This window comes from Pomacea canaliculata, linkage group LG13 (assembly GCF_003073045.1).
Source record: "Pomacea canaliculata isolate SZHN2017 linkage group LG13, ASM307304v1, whole genome shotgun sequence".
Classification (NCBI taxonomy): Eukaryota; Metazoa; Mollusca; class Gastropoda; order Architaenioglossa; family Ampullariidae; genus Pomacea; species Pomacea canaliculata.
In genome coordinates this window covers 5,771,381-5,792,020 of record NC_037602.1, presented here as the reverse complement: position 1 = coordinate 5,792,020, position 20,640 = coordinate 5,771,381, and the positions used below count along the sequence as shown (strand labels likewise).

Below are 20,640 nucleotides of genomic sequence, written 5' to 3'. Positions count from 1 at the left end.
CCTAGGATAATATTTGTGAAACTGTTTAAAAAAAAAAAAAAAAAAAAAAAAGACAAAAACACTTTCCTTCTTCCTGTGACCTGCAAATAAAATTTTCAGAAAACTCGACGAACGCTCAGCTTTGCGCGAAGCTGTTGCGGCGAGGTAAGCAGCGCTCATTTGTTCACTCGAACGCATACAGGTAGTCCTCGACTTACGACGGGGATCCGTTCTTAACGCGGCGTCGTAAACCGAATTTCGACGTAAGTCGGATCATACGTTCATACAGTACTGTACCATCATAAACCAACCCCTACTCGCCACAAATTCTTCACTTTCACTTCCTTCCCCCTTTTCTCTTTTCAACGCCTCAAACAGTCGCCTAGCCTTCTCCTGAATAACCATAAAACTCACAGGGATACGGCGTTGATTTTGGTCTTCCAACCAAAGCGCTCGTCGTAACCCGAGGACTACCTGTACTTGGCAACACACACAGAGAGTGAAAAGAAAAGGCATCGCAAGGAAAAAAAAAATAAAGCTGGACTTTGAAGGAAATAAACCTTGTATTGTCTTTAATTTGTCGGGTTTGTCCACTGGTGACATTTTCTTATCAAAAGGGTATGAATAGTTTGATCTTTAACCACTCACGTGTACACAACTCTAAAATGTTTGTGGCTATAGTGTAAAGTTATGTGCCTTCTGAGACACCTCCGATACTTACATACCCTCCGACACACGATCGACGCTGCGATACACAGCTGTTACAAACTTTCCGATACGAAACAGTTCTGTGAAGCAGTCAAGTTAGGTAACTCGCGCTTGTCGAAATGACATGGGGTGAACATGCTTATTTCCCTTGCATTACGAACAAAATAATCATCCCTCAGTCGTTCATGCTTAGGTGTGTTAGCTAGTTCAGACATGCAATCAGTGATTAAAGAAGCTGAAAGCTATGAGATGATGTTGTAACCTGCCTTAAATTAGTTTCTATCACCATTTATTTAGTACTGGAATCTTACAGTTATTTCTATAAGAAGGTTGTTGCAGGGAACAACAGAAAACAGGTTAACATTTGATGCACAAGTATTTTAAGTAAATTTGAAATATTCCTATAGTTTCATGAACTATAGTGGTAACTGGGGTAAGAGGATAGGTCAAACAAACCTTGATTCTTCCCTTCTATTTCTATCTGCTTATCTACTCAATCAGGAAGTCAAGAGAATATCAACTTTTACAGGGAAAGCGGATTGCCATTTGGTTAGAGCTCTGCAGTCCAAACCCAGAGGCACGCAGGTTTGATACTCATGTGGTGCAGCGACCTTCTCTCCCAGTCGACCTGGATGTCAGGAATGGTACCTGATTCCAGAGGGTTGGGGAAGGTAAGTCAGCAAGGGAGAAGAGATGGGCACTGCCATTAGAAACAGCTGGCCCCGAGAAAAGTAAGGCCTCTTAACACCTCACTCCCCAATGCTCTGAAAATATTGGGGGAATGACCTTTTTTCTTTCTTTTTTTCATTTTTAACCTATGGAGATCGGATTTTTAGTGGTAGTATTATTATAGTACAAGTGGGTGCAGCAGCTTCCGCTACAATAGATAAATTAATAGTCAATATTGTTGTTTTTGAATAGTAGATTGTCCTAATTTTCCAAGCTATTTGTGATATTTATGCATTGTGTTCAGTTTTTGAATCAGTTTCTGTATACCGCTCAATGAACTTTCAGTGTCAGTGCTCTTGAAAAGACGAGGTGAGGGCCGACATGGATGACAACGTATTCAACGTATGATTGTTTAAAATCCACACATCTGCAGCGCCATGGCCCACCGCGTGACCAACGAGAACAGAAGCGGATCTGTCAATGAGGTGTGTGACAAGTCACGCCTACCTTGTCAAGAGCTCGGTAGGTGATTTGGCTTTTGATGTTGCAACAGGTTCGCGCACCATCCTGTTCGCTCAGCGTGACAGCTAAATTATAACACCAGCCAGTGAAGCCATTCGACTGATCAATCAAGGAGTGCGGCGTGAACTCACTTATGCACACGAATACGTGCGTGTATGCGCGTCTGTGTCGATGTTGGAGTTACCGACAGGGACAATCTTAATTCGCCCACAAACCAGCGGGTGGAGACTGGACTGCGCTGATCATCGACTTCCACATGGCGACGTGACGGCAACAGTTGCCAAGGGACGGCAACTCCTGCACAAGCGAACCTGAACCCAGGCAGTTAATTAGTAATTACAAGTACGACAGGTGTGGTCAAAATCTGGTTATTTGCCTTTGATGATGAGAGTGGAGGACGTCTTACGGTGGGTGGATGGTGTGGAGCGGTCGATACTTCGATACTGGTTGATGGAATACACACTCACTTATGGGTCTATGTAAGAAGTTCAAGAAGCATTTCTTCAAAATGAGTGTGTGGGAGGAAACAGTTTCCAAGCTATATTAAATTCATAAACGTTTTGTTAATTAGCAGCACATCTCATAATAAGATCCGTTTGCCCCATAAAGGATCACGTGATCATTGTTCTACGCTCTTGTGCTGGCATGAGCATTATAATTTTGGGTTTTCAATTATAACAGCACCAACAGCGAGTGGGAGGGAGAAAATGAAATTTTCCTTATGTTCACTTTTTTCCAAAACATGTTTTGTTAAACACAGAATATCACTTGAGCCTTGTCGGCATGAAGGTTATCACAGATAGGATGCTAATATGAATTTTGTGAAAGACGTCAGCTGAAACAATTATACAAACTGGCTTGATCGATGAACATCAATATATCTTTATGTTAATAACTGAAGGATCCACCATGGACATGCAAGTCCACAACATGGGTGGTGACAGGTGCCCAGTAGCTCATGCTAGGCCTAATGACCTGCAATCGACCAGTAACATGTTGCTAAGAGATTTGATTTGACTGGTATTGTTTAGTTGTCATTGAACATTCTGATGACAAGGCATTTAATGCTTGAACGTTTGCCGTAATTTTTAGTGACTTCCATGATGGCAGCAAGTTTCAGTTTTCAACTGTCTAAATAAGAAAAGCAAAAATAAACAATCTACCAAGAGTTTAGTTTCGATCCATTCAATTTTGGTCAGCATGTGTCAAGCTGTACAATATGATGTCCCAGTAAAGTCACCATTTTTTTTTTCTCTGGGGTCAAAAGCACAGCCATTTACTCACTGCAGAATCAATCAGTATTCAGTGAATATATTTCTCATTTTTATTGAAAAATCAGTATTTTGTTTACAGACCACAAATTCAGTCACATTAAAAAAATGCTACATGGTTTTAAATAGATGTATCTGTTATGACAAAATCTGCTAAATGGCAAACGTTCTTCAAGTGTATCTAAGAATGCTAGCTTTTACAAAGCCTTGACTTGTTTCATTAACACTGAATTTTCTATGCCACATCAGTCAAGAGCATCTATTTCTGTTTTGGCTTATTGCAGCAACTGCTGATAGCAGCAAGTCAAGTTGGCCAATAGCACAAACCATGACTACACCCGTCCACGAAAATCATACTAGAAAATTTGTGAAATCTTACTTCTGCCTCATCTTCCATGGGAAACATGGAAAAACTGTATTGTAAATAGCCCCCCAACATACAATGCACAGTTCAAAACATTTGTCTTGTTTCCAAGTCCATAGCCTGGGGATCTTATGATCTTTCCCAGGAAAACAAAAATACACAGCACAAAATTTATTTGCATTTAAATCACATATACTGTAATTTAACTGAAAAACTCAGCGCCTAAACGCCTAATTACAAAATATATATTTCACATCAAATGTAATTCAATCTAGACTTTTTTTGGACCACCTGTCATCTTTGCATGAACACCAAACTGTATGACAACAACTGAATCTACTACTGAAGTACTTGTGAATCAAAGCTATAAAAACTAAACTGATTAAACAGAAAAATACCATCAACTTCACCACTGATCCTAATCAGATATTTTAACTTCCACTGTTAAAGGGTTACTTCTTTGATATGTGTCAATGAATAACCTGTGGAAACTGCTCTGCCAAACCAATAAAGAAAAATGACATCAATTTCCAAAATACAAAAAAACAACACAAACTCCTCTCCCCCAGCAACTCCACAGTTCAAAAAACCTACTGAAACACAAGGACGGATATACAGCAGGTAAGGAGGAATGCAGCAATGATGAACACTACATACAAAGATTCACAATGGAACACATTAATGACCAACTTGCACAGAGACGATGGGTACAAAAAATGATCTCTATGTAAATATTTGGTTCTCTTTACAATATATAATAAATACAGGTGAAACAGCCAGAGATTCAATCCTGCTCTCTGGTCTGGCTCAGTACTAGGTCATCACAAAGTCTTGCAAAAGCTCACGCATCGACTCTTCCGTTTCTAGTCCCAAGCCAATACACAAGCCTTCAAGCTTGGCACGAGCCTCCTCAACTGTTGGAGCCTTCACTCCTATGCTAGCTAGAGGCTCCTCAAATTCAAGCGTCCAGTCTTCTAAATTCTCTTCCATCTGCCTGAAAATGATGGAGCCCTGGTCATGCAGACGCTGCAGGTGGCGTGGTGTGGCAGTGGTGGACAGCGCCTGTTTGTGCTGCGAAGGGTACAGGAGGATGCCCATCAGCTGACCCCTGTTCTCTCTCGCCTGCTTGCTGCTGTACCCGTATGCCATGCTGTTGGCAGCCACTGGGCGCACGCCACAGGCTGCCATTAAGGCCAGGTGGAGCATGTCTACGTCATATATAGTGCGAATCCATTCACGCAAGTAGAAGCCTCCCATGCGGGCATTGATTTCAACAAGGCGTGGCCCACAAGGTGTCAATATCAATTCCACGTTGAAAACACCTGTCACCAAATCCAACTTCCTGCAGCATGTTGCAGCAGCCATCACTAGCTGTTGCTCTTCCTCTGTACACGCACAGACACACACATATGCGCATGGTAAATATTAATATATAAAACTGTTTCATTCTGGTGAATGTTGGTACATTAATACAACGAGGGTAAAGGTAAATGTCTCAAGGAAATATGCTATTGAACTTGCAATATACAAAATACAAAAATAAACATTTTTAGTTTCAAAATGCAGCACCCACTTAAATTTTCTCAACACTATTCTATTCTGTCCATAAATGCTTATGCAATTGGGAGTCTTATACAACACCAATGAAGGAAAGTATGATTTCTATGTTAAGGCAGTCAAATAAAACCCACCAAAAGCAACTACTTGTGTTTGCACAATATAGCTGCCATCATTCATCATTAATGTTGTACTGTTTGCTAGATGAGATCAATGTCAATATTGACACAGAAACAATCTCTCCCATATCAAATAAATGAAGCCCCAACGTCTTGTTTCACTACCTTCCATCTACCACAAAACGGCGAGAATAGTGACAAAGAGAAAATAAGATCCATTAGCATGAGCTGACTTTGAGGAAAATCCATTCTGCCAAGAATGGCTGCCAATCATAGACTTACAAACTTTCCACTTTGATGTTTCTGGCACTGGTCCTCGGTACCTCTCAAAACTAACTCCCATCTATAAGCCTGCATAACCTCTTTGCTCATCTTACATCAAGCTTCTTCATAATCCCACAAGTTGACAAATATATGTATTCGTCCTACCAAGCCCCATCAACATGGAACTGATTACCTGTCAGCTTTTGTCATTTGCCTCCTTTAAGTCTTAACTTCAGTCACCTCTTTTCCAAACTACGATTTCACTGCGAACCTGTCCCGATATAAGCATGGATAACGTGCATCTGTAATTTACTTTGTCCATGAGGAGCGAGCGTGTCTGTTATATGGTGCGTGGCTGTTAATGACAGTCTATGATTTATGTAAAGAGTTATGAGCAAATCTTTGGAAAGGTATTATTTATTATTAAGACAAACAGTTTAGACTGTATGTCATTAACACCAAAACACCAAGATGCATCCTTTGTTGCAAACAATGTTAAATCATGCTAATTTATTAAGGACTGATTTTTATTTCACCTACTGAGTTAAAAAATGAAAGCAACAGAATATTGTGATTTGGTGTTTCTATAAAACAGCTGCTTATAACTAGTATGCCAGGAAGCACCAACTAATGTACGAAGACCTGGTGCTTTATACAACTGTATCCTAATACAGAAATGTAGTCACAGTATGCAATCTAGTCTCACTCCTTGGTATTCTATATTATTTTCCTTTCGTCTGCAAGCCATGCAAATTTTGCCCAAGCATTTGCAAGCAGGGTGTTTTTCACATCACATGTACAAACAGTTATGATTGCAGACTTTATCTGGCAATCATTCTTATCTCCAACCGCTTTCTTGTTGGTTGTTGGGTGATGGCTTAACAGCTGCTGGCTTATACTTTGATAAAATATTGTTTATGATTTCTTATAGCAACGCTCTCTACACATAACTGTGAAGCAGCAGAAGGCTGAGTGTGACTCATGCTTTGGCAGCATTTGACTGTTCAGACTGAGGATCTCATATTTATCTGAGTGGACAGACCATTTCATTAACTCCCCTGCTCTGTTACCTTTATCTGCAAAGCCCCGATCTACTGCCTCAAAACTCAAGAAATTCCCCTCCCTCCAGTTATACAAAACATACTGTAACTCACCTTTGTTAAGCACAGATGGCATAGCTGCAGTGGTCTCTGAGCAAACGGGCAATCGTGTAGGTCCATTGTCCGAGACAAATGCAGCCATGACTTGTCCCTCAAACATGGCAAGGTCCACATCATGTTCTGTGCCTTCCAGGCGACTCATCAACACGAAGGAGCGCGAGTGGCCCAGCCCCACTCCTGGGTGGTCTTTCTCAGACTGAAGGGTATTTTGTACGTGCTGCACAAATGCCTTAGCCTCCTGTAGGGTCTTCACCTGCTTGACACCCACAGCTGAAGAGCCATACTCCAGCTTCAAGATAGCTGGCAAGGGAACCTGTGAACCAACAATATTCTGTATATTACTCTTTTTCTTAATTACTTTTTTCCATGGTTGAGCTAGCAGCAGAAAAATGGCTGCCAATTGTTTCCCCTTGCCATAAAAGCTATTAAACACGCCTTTAATTCTTTACTAATACTCAACATGTCCCCTCAAGCAGCCATGCCCACTTGGTTGATGACCAAAAAGTCATTAAACAATAAGCAGCACAACCCTGACATTCACAAAAGAAGCAGATTTCAAGGCAAGTCTAACTAAAATAGATTTTTCTTCTGAATGTATCAAAATTATAATTATAATTCTTCAGTAATTTTTTTTTTGCCCACTGTAAACTGAGGAGTAAAATGTTAGCATCCTCCTCAAACTGGCATTTCATCATGTCTAAATGGAGTTAAAAATCACTCTAATGTATGCAGTTACCCTACCTGTTTGACAGCATTCACCAGCTCATCTGGTGATGTGACACGGACAGCAGGGCTGGCATACAGATTGGGGCGAGGGCTATGTGGCGGTTCATAATCTCCACTAAGAACTTTCATGGTCAGGCCTTTGGCATTAGCAGCCATGGCAGCAGTGTATGATGGTGTACGCGTTAAGCCCAATCCTTCTGCAACAAGTGAAGCAAGAGGGACACAGTCTTCCCAGAAGGAGACACATCCATCCACGAGTCCCACATCTGATTTCACACGGTGCACGATGACGTCTGCATGCTCCTTGTCACGGGTATGGTCACTCATGTCGTAGTAGAGAAACATGTGAACCTGACGGCGAGCGAAGTGCTCTGGGTTGGAGTCCACAAGAACTATCTGTGGGTCAAACAAGACATAATAGAAAATGAAAAATTTCTGAATGCTAAATTTTGCTATTATGAAAATGAAGCAAATCAGCTAACCAGAACTCGATAAAGTTAAAATTTCTCACTAACCTTTACTCCAAACTCCTGGGCATCTTTCCAAATATTTCTCTTGCTGAAGCCACCAGCACCCACTATCAGGATCACTTTGTTCTTCATTAGAAAGCGCTGAGACCTTGCAATCATCGTCTGTGCCAAAGTGCGTGCAGCCTCGCCTCTAACATCTTTGTTCATGACTTCATAAACAGAGCTTGCGTACAGGCAGTCATGTGCGTTCACCTCAATGACCAAAGGCACGATGGCGTCATTGATGCTGGTAAGTATGTAGTCCATACCTGTAAGAGTTTGAGCTCTTTACTGTCTTATCTGAGTTTTTTTGTCATTGACAGGAATGAATTAAGTCCACAGATACAGCTGTGAAATAGTCTGTGTGACATTTGAAAATATGGTTGTTCTAACTTTTGCAGTTATCAGTGCAAAGGTAAAGAAACCATGACTAACATCATAGATCTATTAAAATGTACACTTTTTATAAAATAATGTTTCTTGTCTAGCAATGAAAACTTGTTCTGCAAGTTTTTGGAATATTTAGATAGATGGATGAAATTTATATTGGTTTATTTTTAACTGCTGGAGTCATATCAGGACTCTTGGGTTGAGGCTCCTGATTTGTACTGAATTTAAGATTTTATATTGTTAGCATTGTGTGATATAAAGTCACAAATTGATCACGATTTCAAAAACAATATGTTAAACATAATTTTAAATGATATATTGCAACACACTTTGAAAGTTACATAATGAAACAGCTAAACAGACAACATCTGAATTGACTCAATTTTTTACAATCAAACAAAACATGCTGGACAGCTAAAAAAAAAAAAAAATACAGCTATTCTTCAATGAGAATTCAGAAGAATCTTGAATGTGCGTTTTGACTACATTTATAGGTAAACAGCATCCTTCCTCACCAATCATTTCTGTCTGGGCACCAATACCTCCCCTTTCTTCGGCACTCATCTTTTCCTCATGCTTCATCAGTGTCAGGAGCAGCCGCTCAGAGGCACGCTTAATGCTTTCTCTAATATCTTTTTGCCTTTTTGAGTCAGTTACACCCCAGCGGCGCAGAGTTGTTTCCAGTGATGTACCAATGGTCTTGGCTCCTCCAAAAGGAGCACCAGCATCAGCAACACCTGTCAAGACCTAGAACCCCAGCAACAAATGACAACTCATGGGGAAAAAATGAGGATCATGATACATGTCTGTTGACATTTTTTTTTTGGAGGAGGGGATAATGAGAACGGAGGAATATTCACACTTTTTTGAAGTTTGACATGTCAAGATATCCTTTTTGCAGACGATTCCATGCAATGCACTCCATGCTGACTGCATCTGTGCTGATGGCCTTCAACTTCTTCATAGGAGTGGTTACACTATAGGGTCATGCACTCTCAATCGATTTCCGATTTTATTTCTATTCTGCTGTGCATTATGCTCGTGTATTCATGCTGCTGCTGCTCTGAAAACGTGTGCTCGAGCACCTCTACATCAAGTGCTCTTGTCCGACTGATGCTGGAGAAAGGCGCTATATTAATGTGCTCATTATTATTATTCTTTAAGCAAGACCATGAAGCACCTTACAATCATACAAACCTTCATACCTGAGTCAAGCGAGCCCCATTTTGTGGTGTTCTGCACACAATAGCTCGTATCCTGAAGCTAAGCTCCCTCCCTGCAAGAACAAAAAATGCTGTGCTGATTGTTGTCGACGTGGTTTCCATCGCTGGTCAATCTAAATTGCAGAAGCACAACACCTCTACGGGATTGGAGCTTTGCCCCTTCTCAGAATCCTTGGGCCATGGACACTTAGTCAATCCTTTCTGAAATTTTGAGATTCTGTTTTTAGTTTTTAGTGCATGTCTAAGCTTGGGACAGTTACCTCTTCCCACAAATAGCGACAAACAGTATGCAATAAGACTTTCCATGAAACAAATGCTCAGGCTATAAAAGTTGTCCTCAAGGAAAAACAAAAGTGAAGATAGACTGGGGGAAAAAACCTAGAATGTACAACTTATTCCATGTTGTTAAATGGTGGAAAATTAAAACTATTTCTATACTTTTCATGCACATGGAGGTGAAACTATACAACCCCCTTGCTCCCCTCATTGTTGCAAAGTTTTCATCTTTTGACATCTGCAATAATGATGAGCATGTAAAGGCATAGGTTATGCAACTACAAAAATTAAATGTTTATAGCAAATTTAGTGTGCTTTTTTAGCTTCTTCGGGTTAGAAAGCAAGTCATTATGGTTTTTTTTTTTTTAATAAAGCCTCTAAAATATCCACGTACTTTTTCAGCACAGTTTTAAAGACTCACTGACTTCCATAAAACATTTTCTAATAAACTTTAAGGAAGCCAATGTAAATTGTACAAGTTTTCTGTTACCCATTAATGTACAATGAGGGTATTATTTTCTTCACTAATTTTTACCTCCATATTTCTGCTTTTCACTGTACTTAGAGTCCTGTTCTTGGCATAAATTTAGTGGTCTGTCTTATGTAAGCACAATGAGGACTGGAAGTGCTGAATGTGCAAGGTGGAGAAGTACTCTAGTCTAACATCTTATGACAAGGAAACAGAGGCTACTGAGTGCTGCAGCTGACAAATGGGCAGCATATATTTCACGAAGTCAAAAACACAAGCTACAATGCACAGATGTGTCCACTGTAACACAGGCTATTATTTATGCACTGGTCTCTTCACCCACATGTGCAGCTGCCAGACAGTAATGCTAGGGATGCACCATCCATGGTTAGCTCCTACTGAAAGAAGCTATTGATGTAGTAACCCCAAGAATGTCTTGACCTTATTTTCTTGTGCAGCAAGGAGGCTTCTGCAGTGCTGCAGAATGTTCTGCTTCCAATTATTAACACAAAGACAAGCCTCCCAGACTTGGTAGTAAATAACATCTTAAAAAAAAAAAAAAATACATGATTCTATCTGAACATACTTTCAGTTTTCAAATTCTGTAGATGTAATCCACAGTTACTGCATTCTATCTTCTTATAAATCTAATGCAAGAACATTACCTTTTTGGTAACATTACCTTAGTCATTCTGAACTGTTGCAATCCTACTTATTGCATAGGTCTATTTGCACACTTAATACATATTATGTCCCCAATATACAAAGTTTCAAAAGTTCAGGCCATGTTTTCCACTATGGTCTATTCATCCGTGTTCCTATTTCCAGTATTCTTTTCCCTGGTGTGCTGGCGAACATGTCTACCCCTCTTCTATTAATTCACATGCTTTGTTTTCTTGTGTTCTTTAAGTCTCGTTTACTTACGTACTTCTTACATGTCTTGCTCTTTATCAGTGTACAGCGCTTGGAGTTTCTGTTGCAAAAGGCAGGCAAATAAATTTATCTATTATTATTTCGTGCCAAAAAAAATCCAAAAAAGGATGTTTTCTTTAATTACATTTTTCTCATTCCTGCAATGTAAAAATTTGATTTAATTGTGTTGACTGCAACAGGTTTTTCAAGGAAAAAAAAAATCAAAGATCATCTGACCTAAAAGTGGAAATATTTGCAATATGAAACAGTGCCTGGAGCAGAATTACTTAATTTTAATGGTCATTTTGGTGGATATATGCAAGCTGAAGCCAAGCTTCGATTTATTAGGATAAAATATACATATGAAACTACCTTAAAATAAAAGTACTGCCTGTGCTTCAGGGGAACTCTTTACCAGCTGCAAAACAAAGGGTTCTAGGCTGGTCTTTGGTATAGTAGAAGCTTTACAGCTACAAATTCTAAAACATTTTGTAATAGTTTGAAGTGTGATGTCTGATGCTGCTTTACATAAATCCAACAAAAAGAGACCAAGATCGGCTTAGAAATCAAGGAAGGAGCTGCAGCCCCATTAGCGCAATCCATCTTGAAGCAGAATGTCGCAGGCTTGTCTGTATTGGAAGCCCTCTCATCCTTTCTGCTCATCCAGTAGATTAGTGCATAACCAGATTAATAAAGGTGTGAAGAGGATAGTTTAAACTTTCATGCCCTGTACCTTAGATCTGTTAACCTGGAAATCACTGATCTGGGACCTCTGCCTTTTAACTATTTATCTCGTATATCATATGCAAAACATTCATGTAGCTGTGCACACATATCCAGAAAATAATTTTTTTTTAAGTTTTATATTTTCAAAGGGTTAGGGGTGTTGGTGTGGGTGGTAAGTGGGTGAGAGAAGCAGCATACACTGCATCCTGCACAACATATAACCAGACCTACAATCACTCAACTACTACATATAACTGACCTTCCACATTGACTGCATGCCGCCCAACATTCAATGCAGCAGAGGACTTAAAAACAGAGTGGAAAGACTCCACAAGAATCCCATCGCTGCGGTCAATTCGACTTGAAAGATCAAGAACTGCTTCGATGATCGAATTCAAGTCATGAATGTCATGAAATGACACACCTTTGCAAGAATTCCAGTAGGAGCCAAAAGGTTTGACCACCACCTGTGAAAAGTGGAGAAAAACAAACTCAGCAATTTATTAAATCCTATCTTGTATTGGAAAAAAATTTTCCACCACAGAAATAACCAAAAAGAATTTTTCAATCATCATGTTTCTTATTTATTCAAAACCAAGAGACTAGATTTTCTTAATACAAGAAAATGAAAGCTATGCTTTTAAAGAAATATGTTATCGATGTTTTGCATAAAACCTGAAAGGTAACATTTTGATCCCTTCAAACAAACAGCTTTCCAGCTTTAAAAAAAAGCCAAACAGGACCTTTTTGTAGGGCTTCATGGAGTCCTGTGCTAAGAAGTTTATGACAAGTGGTTCCACCCATGAGGTTGTGATTCCAGATGCTGGACGTCGGTAGACAGCGATGTTGGGCATGGATTCATACATGTTGTCACACATTCCATCCTGTGGGACTAAAGCCAGTGTGATTGGGTGCTGAACCCCAGAGGCTGCACACATCATTCTAGTGAGCAACTTGTTATCTGTGCGCTTGGTCAATTTCATCGAGCTGGCCATGGGACATTCCAGACCATACTTGACTATGTCTTCTCCTTCATGCCTACGGCCATCAGTAGTAGCTCCTGTGAGGTGGTTAACAATATAGGTAGCACGGCGTGGTGGATCATAGTTGTCCAGGTAAGTTTGTCCACCAGCATCTGCAGTGATAGCTGTGTGTACCATGATTGATGACAACGATGGGTCATCTGCACTTGGCTCACGTGTAGCCCATGATGTGGTCATTAACAGAAGAACGCAGCCTGGGCACTGACGATTTCCTATCAAAGAAACAAAAACAAAACAAAACAAATGAAGCTAACTGAAAGGCTTGAGACAGCTTAAAACTACGTTTCAAGAAACTACATTTAACTGTTACATGTCTCCTGGTAAGTTTAGCTGATAAAGTTTCTGCTTTGGAATGCATTGCACTGAACAGCTAGTTATTGCACTGGTCACACAAACTTAACCCATTGTGATACCACAACTGTTGTTAGGGGTTACAGTACTAGCATTTAATATAATGCTCTTAAGTTTGCAACTTTATTATGCTGATCTTAATAATAATTTTATACATTTTTGGAAATCCTAGTCAAAGCCATTTTACCTGGAAAAATAATCAGATAATTATAAGACTGTGGTACAGAATCTGCACTCAAACCTTCAGTGAAAGCCGATGGTTTTTAAAAAGTCCACCATTTGCAACATGCAAGAAAGGTTTCAGTTCAGAGACTTTTATTTGAGATATTTTTAAGTTCAGATTTGTGTATGTGTGTGCCCCTAAATGCAATCAACACATTTAAAAGAGTTCAGCGCAAATCCCACAATGAGGAGGGAGTGATATGAAACGGATGTAGTGATTGAAACCAAACTTTTTTTAAAAATCTTTCAAGTAATGGGTTTATCACAACACAAGGTAATGAAAGAGCCAACATACTCTATAAAGCTATTCATCTGCACATTCATATTTTTCTTAAAACTTTTCATAAGACCTCATAAGATTTGTCACACTTCGAAGAGTGGGAAGTTATAGCAAGGGGAAGCAGATATACGAGTGGTTAAAGCACTGGCGTGAAACGTTGCAGCACGATAGTTTGATACCCATGTGGCACAGCAAACCTTCGCCAGTTCACCCAGTGTTAGAAATGAGTAGCCAATGCCAAATGGAAAAGATAAGGTAGTGAGGGAGACAGACCAACTGCCCTCACAAAAAGCTGGCCCCAAGAAACCTTTACCTAAGTTATAGCAGCAAATGTGTCGTCATACATGTTGGTTGTATTATAAATATAGCTGTCAGCCATTTCGGTTCATATGGTCACATGATCAACAACCCATGTAATGTGATGTCTTGCAGTTTGGAGGTTAATTTAAAATGACAGAATAGGTGTATACATCTTGTTTGTGAAGTTGATCAAAATAAAAAGTGACAAAGTATTTTCTAAAAGCTCATGTGTTCATGTGTAATTTTTCAACATTTCTAGCTTACACAACTACATTACTGTTTGTCTAAACTGTATAACATCATCTTCAAATGTTTTATGGCATTTAATCCAAGAATCTTGATTCTTGTTTTCACATATATTTGAAAGGAGGGACAACAATGTGTCCTGTACTTTCTACGAGTACTACACAAAATGGGTTGTTATGTGTGGTCATCACAACATATCTCTGCATATTTTTAAGTTTTACCTGATGTAAATTAGACATGCAAAAACCAGGCGGTGCCAATATGATGGCAAGGGTTATAAGAGATTTTAAACAGATTTAATGAGATGAAAACATGATGAAATATTTCTGCAAACTTGGTACTTGATTCTGTTCACTTTTTAAGAAGCAGAATCAAAACAAATGGCTTAGATAACGATTATCATCCGGTGTAAACCGCTTTCCAGCATCTCCAAGACACACCGAGTGTTCGCTTGTTCGATCTGGCTTCTCAGTTCCGCCCGGAACCGCTTCTCCTTGCCTCTGTATTTTGGCAACATTATGATTCGGGTCACGGACCGGGCCAAGGATGTACATTTCTAAAATATTTGGAATATCACACTAACAGCAATGATGCCATCTCTTTCACGAATCACCATTTGCAATTAATTAATCCTTCAAAGGTTGCTCATTACTTGACCGATTATTCATTTTATCTTCGATTAGTCAAATATTACTAAGACCACGTCTAGTGGGAACAGTATTACAAAAAAAAAGCAAGTGAAGATCCACATGACTTCTCTGGTTTGAAGCTAGCAGAAAGATTTATAAAGTATGTCATCCGTTTAATTTCAAATGGTTCTTGTATGACCTATTCTATTTCAATATTCGTCCGCACTTCTCATTTTCACGATCCCGACATACCCGCATCAGTGCAGAAACAAATAAATATACCTACTACCACTTCTACCAGTAAGCATATTATTGACAGGCTTGTGAAAGGGAAACAGGAAATCTGTTCTGCTTCCAGCAATGTTATAATGCAGTAAAGGACTTCGGAGATTACTTTCTGCCAGCGCTACCTTAGAGACTGTTTACTGCTCTCTTTCAAAATGGCAGGGTAAACAAATCGTATGATGGGTGATATCCTTGACTGTGCATTTTATTCCATTTTTATATTACCTTTAGCCACAATGAACCGTAAATTAGGCTAAATACACAAAGCGTGACAACACTCATGTTTTCACAAAGAAAGATTATTTACCTACCTTCAAAGAAAGCTGCCAAACTTTCTTCCAGCTCTGCAAAGTACACAATCGTGATTTCATCCCCAGTTGGAAATATTGGGTCATCTCTTCTGTCCACAGTGGCAGGCAGGCTAGTTTCCCTGAGAACTTTTTGCAGAAGAAAGAACTGCTTTTCCACTGGACATCCAGCGCCGCTAGGGGCTTTCTGGTCACTACTTGAGATGTTCAAGCCATTCTGCAAACCGCGGCGTAAACAGTCGTACCTGAAACCGTTTTGCGACAGAATATCAACATCAGCATCATGGTTGATATGGCAAGTGATGCAAAAGCAATCATTTTTCAGCGACGGCTGAATTTTTTCGCACGTCGAGTGGTCGCAAAGAGACTTCCACTTTCCTTCGAAAAACCCACGTTGAGAAAAATTTTTTAGATCCATTGTTCGTCGTCTGCTCGACTTCGCACGCACTGATTTATTTTTCTCGCCTCTGAAGACCCGCCGATTATGTAAAAATGTTACTGATGTAGAGTTTGAGTAAGCTTCGAGAGCACGATCTTGTTTTGAAATGAATGAGTCAGGTAAACAGTTAGTTCTTCACCAAAACGTTGTTATAAAGCCAGCACATCCACATACAGCGTCGGCTGCAGCATCAGTCATGCGCACTCCCAAGTTTATAAGCTTGGACCTCGGCGAAACCGGGCAGAACCAGCCTATTCCAGTCAATCTATCAACAAGACGGAGAGGTTTCAGTGGTTCCTTCTTCACCGCAAAGCTTCACTATGGCTGTACTGAGCACCTTTTCGCCTCCCCCGTGTTCCCCTGCCGCAGTATGATTCTCTAATGCACTTCGCTGGGTTTTTTTGAGTATTATGAGGTAGGAGACTGCAAGCGCACGCTTTAGTCGAGAGCTACTGAATGTTGTTATGAGCTCGATTCTGATTGGATGGCGGGAAGCGGCTGCCGGTCAGCTTTGCATGACTCCACCATTCCACTTGTACCCAGTGCTTCACTCAGTCCTTCGGAAATCACGAGAGAATGTGTGTGCATCTCCGCCCTGTCAACAACAACCACTCCTGCTACTCAGGGTTAGTTAACACACCCAGTGCGCTCTTCGTTATCGATCAAGAAACGACTGTGAAGTATTTTTTTTTTCCCAACAGGAAGCGCGTAAGCTTTCTTCTTCAACTGAGTAAACAACGCATTACAAACCCGTCATGTAAACTGTTCGCATGTTTTTCTGTTTCTCGCACACACTTTAAAATAGATTCATTTATTCGTGAAAAGGTGGTTAAAAAATTTTTTTCGGAACAAGTAACAGCCTTACCAGTTGAACCTAATTAAGTTTAATGCAATAATGTCCCTATCAGCCGGTTTATTAAAGGCAGTTGATTAATGGCACGTGACTCCTCCCTCCACTCCCCTTTGTTCGGTCTCCTCAGTTCCACTCACCTCTGTTTAATGGGATTGTACCCGATGCTTCAGTTCAAGCAGCTCAACACAGCTGAGAAATGTTAAATCCCTTCTATCACTGGCGGAACACGCGCACTAACACGTATGAACAGTTTACATGGCATGCTCGGGATGGTGCCAACCGGATGCACCACCTTCCCTCTTAAAATGACATCCTGGCATCCACAAACAAGAACTTTGACCAGCTCGTCCATTTTGGGGTTTAGGTGGGAGTGACAACTTTCCACAATGACAAACGATAAAAATGCAACATTCTGAATGTTGAATAACTCACAAACACCTGTGCATTGCATCGATACTGTGAGCGATGCATGATCGGTTACTTCCGAAGTCGGGTAGTACGATGTGTGCCGATGACTGAAAATACATGCTGAAACACAACAAAAGTGTTTACACATTACTGTCACAAACAGATTCGTGTCACCTCAACCGCTCGAATACATGTACCCTTGGAGTTGAGGTTGAAACTCAACACAACCAGTCCCGCGAGGGCCCCCGAGTTACACTTTGACCCCTTGTGTTTTTGTATGTGGAATACCGGGGTGCACTATGCTGTTGCAGAAGAGTTAGTGTATATGTAGCTTTCTTGATCCCCACGAGAAATAAAGGCTTTATTATTTATTATAGAGAAAAAGTGATCACTTTCTTTTGCAAATTCTGAGCAAACGACGAATTTTGAGAGGATTGAGTAATGTGGCATGTGACAACAGAACACATTTTTTAAAGTTTGTAATGTTTGGATACAGGCATAAAAATTGCACCGTCCGAATTTTACCGTCACCAGATACGTGGATTGAGAACAAGTCGCAAGTAGTAGTATGACAGGATTAAGTGTAAAAAGGAGTGGTGAAGCCCGAAAAGGCCACCAAGAAACCAAAGAAAACAATAAGGACATACAATTTCTTAAATTTGACGGTAAAGTCTATCCTTACAAATGTAGAGACTGCTGCCAATGGGACAGACCTGAACAAAAAAAAAAAAAAAAAAAAACAAAAAAAACCCAACAACAACAACAACTGAATTTTCTGTTAAAAAAAAAAAAAACTGCCGGCGGATAATCTGGAGCTCAGGACAATCATAACATGTACCAAACTAAAGCTTCCCATACACCATGGACAAACTGGTGGTGGTTTATTCTTCTCATGATCCGGTCTATGACGATCAGGAAGATTGTCGGCGAGAGCATACAACCTTGCCTCACTGAAGGGGTCAGTGAGATTTCCGTTGTGTATCACCTGGCATGTCAAGTCCTCATATAGCTGCTGGATGATGGCAATAAGCTTTGGTGGAAATCCGTAGTACTGCAGCAGCTTCCAAATGGTTTCCCTGTCTACGTAGTCAAAAGCCTTCTCAAAATCCACAAATGTTATGTAAAGTGGCGACTGCCATTCGATGGACTGTTCAATAATATTATATAATATAATATTAATAATATAAGTCTCACCACAGTTTATCTCCCCTGGAATCAGTAGGCCTGTGAACCGCTTACTTCACGACGGACATAGCGTAGGGTCAGGTCGAAATGCGGGACGGTAGTTGTCGCTTCAGGAGATTTCTCAGAAAAGGTGAGAGCAGCGGTCAGACTACGCCCGTCAATTGAAATGCCGCAGTATACATAGACATCATAGAGGACAACAGCGTTTCTTGTTATTGCCACCGACTGGGCACAGGTTGTGAATAGGAAGCCAGAAGGGATGGCGCCGCAGTCGCAGACCGCTTTACTAGTGACAAGGGTGGAGAGAAGGGGTGTAGTGTGGGCAGTGGTAAGTCAAAAGAGACCCCCTGTCCGTCATGTGTTAACTACGTTTTTGTTTGTTTTGTTCGGTTTTTTTTTTTGTGTGTTTTTTATTTTATTTATTTTGTAAAAGATATCTTGCTAAACCCATCTGCGAGACCGTTGCTTTTATGTCTAAATCGTCACGCAATTATTTTCTGGGGAGCTGGGCAGGAGGTGAAGCACTAAAAATTTTATAATTTCTTCAGACCTAACACAGCAAAGAGGGGTAATCTGTAACCACTGTGCTATTATTTCAAAAAGTAAATGTCGCAGAACTAACCTAAAACCTGCCAGCCGTTCTCGAAACTCCCATCTCATACAATCTGTATCCCTCTCCCCTCTCTGTCGTTCCAGATAGCGCTACGCACGGAACAGCATTATCCCCCAACCCTATGGCGGTTCAACAAATCTTATCCAGGTAATGACAAGGTGGCCCAGACTTTAATAATAATAATAATAATAATAATAATAATAATAATAATAATAATAATAATAATAATAATAATAATAATGAAGTTGATTTATATAGCACCTTACACCACATCAAAGGCAGGTTCAAAGTGCAAAGTAATAAACGATGATCTCAGAAACAAGATTATTGCGTGTCCACGCAAATAACGCCATCAGTACAGATGAGGTCTGCAGCCTTGCCATTGCATGGAATCTTTGTAAGTCACTAAAGTTCTGATTTTTTTAAAAAAGGAGTTGAGAGCACTATTTTTTTATGGAAGCTCGACTGTCAATTTTTGGTGGAATGTCTTAACTTTTGCAGACAAAATATGATTCCAGAATGACAACTCTTGTTAGAGCATCACACCAACAGTCACAAACCAGTTTCAGAGAGATGCACAATGCTAGCCTATCAGACCTGTGTTAATTACGCACGAAGCTTGTTGTAACAGCTCAAACTTTCAACACCAGACTTTCTAAAGCAAACGTAGAAAAGGAATCAGTCTGAAGTTAACACTGCCGATGCACAGATCTAAAATGTAAGTTACAGCAAGATGGCGCTGACGTGACAGTAGAAATAAAATGTTGTAGAAACAAGAAAAGTGGCACAGACACAAAATTAAATCCAGGAATACATGACATTGAGTTATAGATGCACAGATCAAGACTGAACAGAAAACTTCACTCAGATTAAGAGGAAAAGGGACGGATAGCTTATCCCCTCTAGCCAGTGAGGCGAAGGAACATCACTCTATTTACTCAAGGACTTGAACTGCAAGTCCTGAAAATTTATCTGAGACAGTCATCTACATTCACCATCGATGATGAGAAGTCAGTTACGATGATCATATTTTTAATCTGCCTTCTCGGAGGAGCAAGAAAGGGAGGCTACCACTGCCAGCACTATCTCCCGATCACATTGTCACCAAGTTCTTCTCGCACACAAGTCCTACTCACAGTTCGCACATGCCTGCCTGCAAACACGCTCGTGTTTGAGCGTGAATAACACTGTAACACTACGCAACTAAAAAGCGGAAATTAAATGGAATTTACTGCTTCCAAACAACGCTGACAGCAATCAAGCCATGATTTACTATTCTGATTGATCAGCTATGTTCACATGGCAACAACAGGGGTTGGGCAAACGCCGAGAATGTTCTGTTTAAGTGTCATCTCCAATTTCGTGCATTTCAGACTGTTAAAAGTTTAAAGCCTACTTGTTAGTCTTACATAAAATATTGGGAAACAATGGAATGTACCCTGTGACCAATGAACGCTGATCAATAACCAACCACTCTTTCCACACTTCTGGTGATTTGTGTGTGAGAGATTATGGGCGGCAGCATGCAGAAACCATCCCCGTCGCCCTAAAAAGCGTTAAATACGGAATAACAGCAACCATATTCTTTTTCGGTTCAACAAGCCTGATCGGTGCGCAAGATCCTTATCGGCTTT

The 20,640-nt window shown here is 40.2% G+C and overlaps 1 protein-coding gene across 1 annotated transcript; it reads right to left on the bottom strand.

Annotated features, from left to right (window-relative positions):
• Positions 1-3,188: 3,188 nt before the first annotated feature.
• Positions 3,189-16,723, bottom strand: LOC112554628 (carnosine synthase 1-like). Its single transcript, XM_025222536.1, has 9 exons — positions 15,512-16,723; positions 12,588-13,099; positions 12,104-12,311; positions 9,444-9,514; positions 8,754-8,985; positions 7,855-8,117; positions 7,355-7,735; positions 6,608-6,926; positions 3,189-4,898 (listed from the first exon to the last, which is right to left on the bottom strand). The coding sequence occupies exons 1-9, from the start codon at positions 15,924-15,926 to the stop codon at positions 4,327-4,329; spliced, it is 2,973 nt and encodes a 990-aa protein (XP_025078321.1). The 5' UTR covers positions 15,927-16,723; the 3' UTR covers positions 3,189-4,326.
• Between the last annotated feature and the right edge of the window lie 3,917 nt (positions 16,724-20,640).

Bases quoted from the DNA above. Each gene is read 5' to 3' on its own strand.
- LOC112554628 (XM_025222536.1), bottom strand. From the start codon at position 15,926: ATGGATCTAAAAAATTTTTCTCAACGTGGGTTTTTCGAAGGAAAGTGG. The intron at 8,118-8,753 runs GTGAGGAAGGAT...AAACTCTTACAG, and splicing joins TGCCCAGACAGAAATGATTG to GTATGGACTACATACTTACC. The intron at 7,736-7,854 runs GTTAGTGAGAAA...TTTGACCCACAG, and splicing joins CCCAGGAGTTTGGAGTAAAG to ATAGTTCTTGTGGACTCCAA.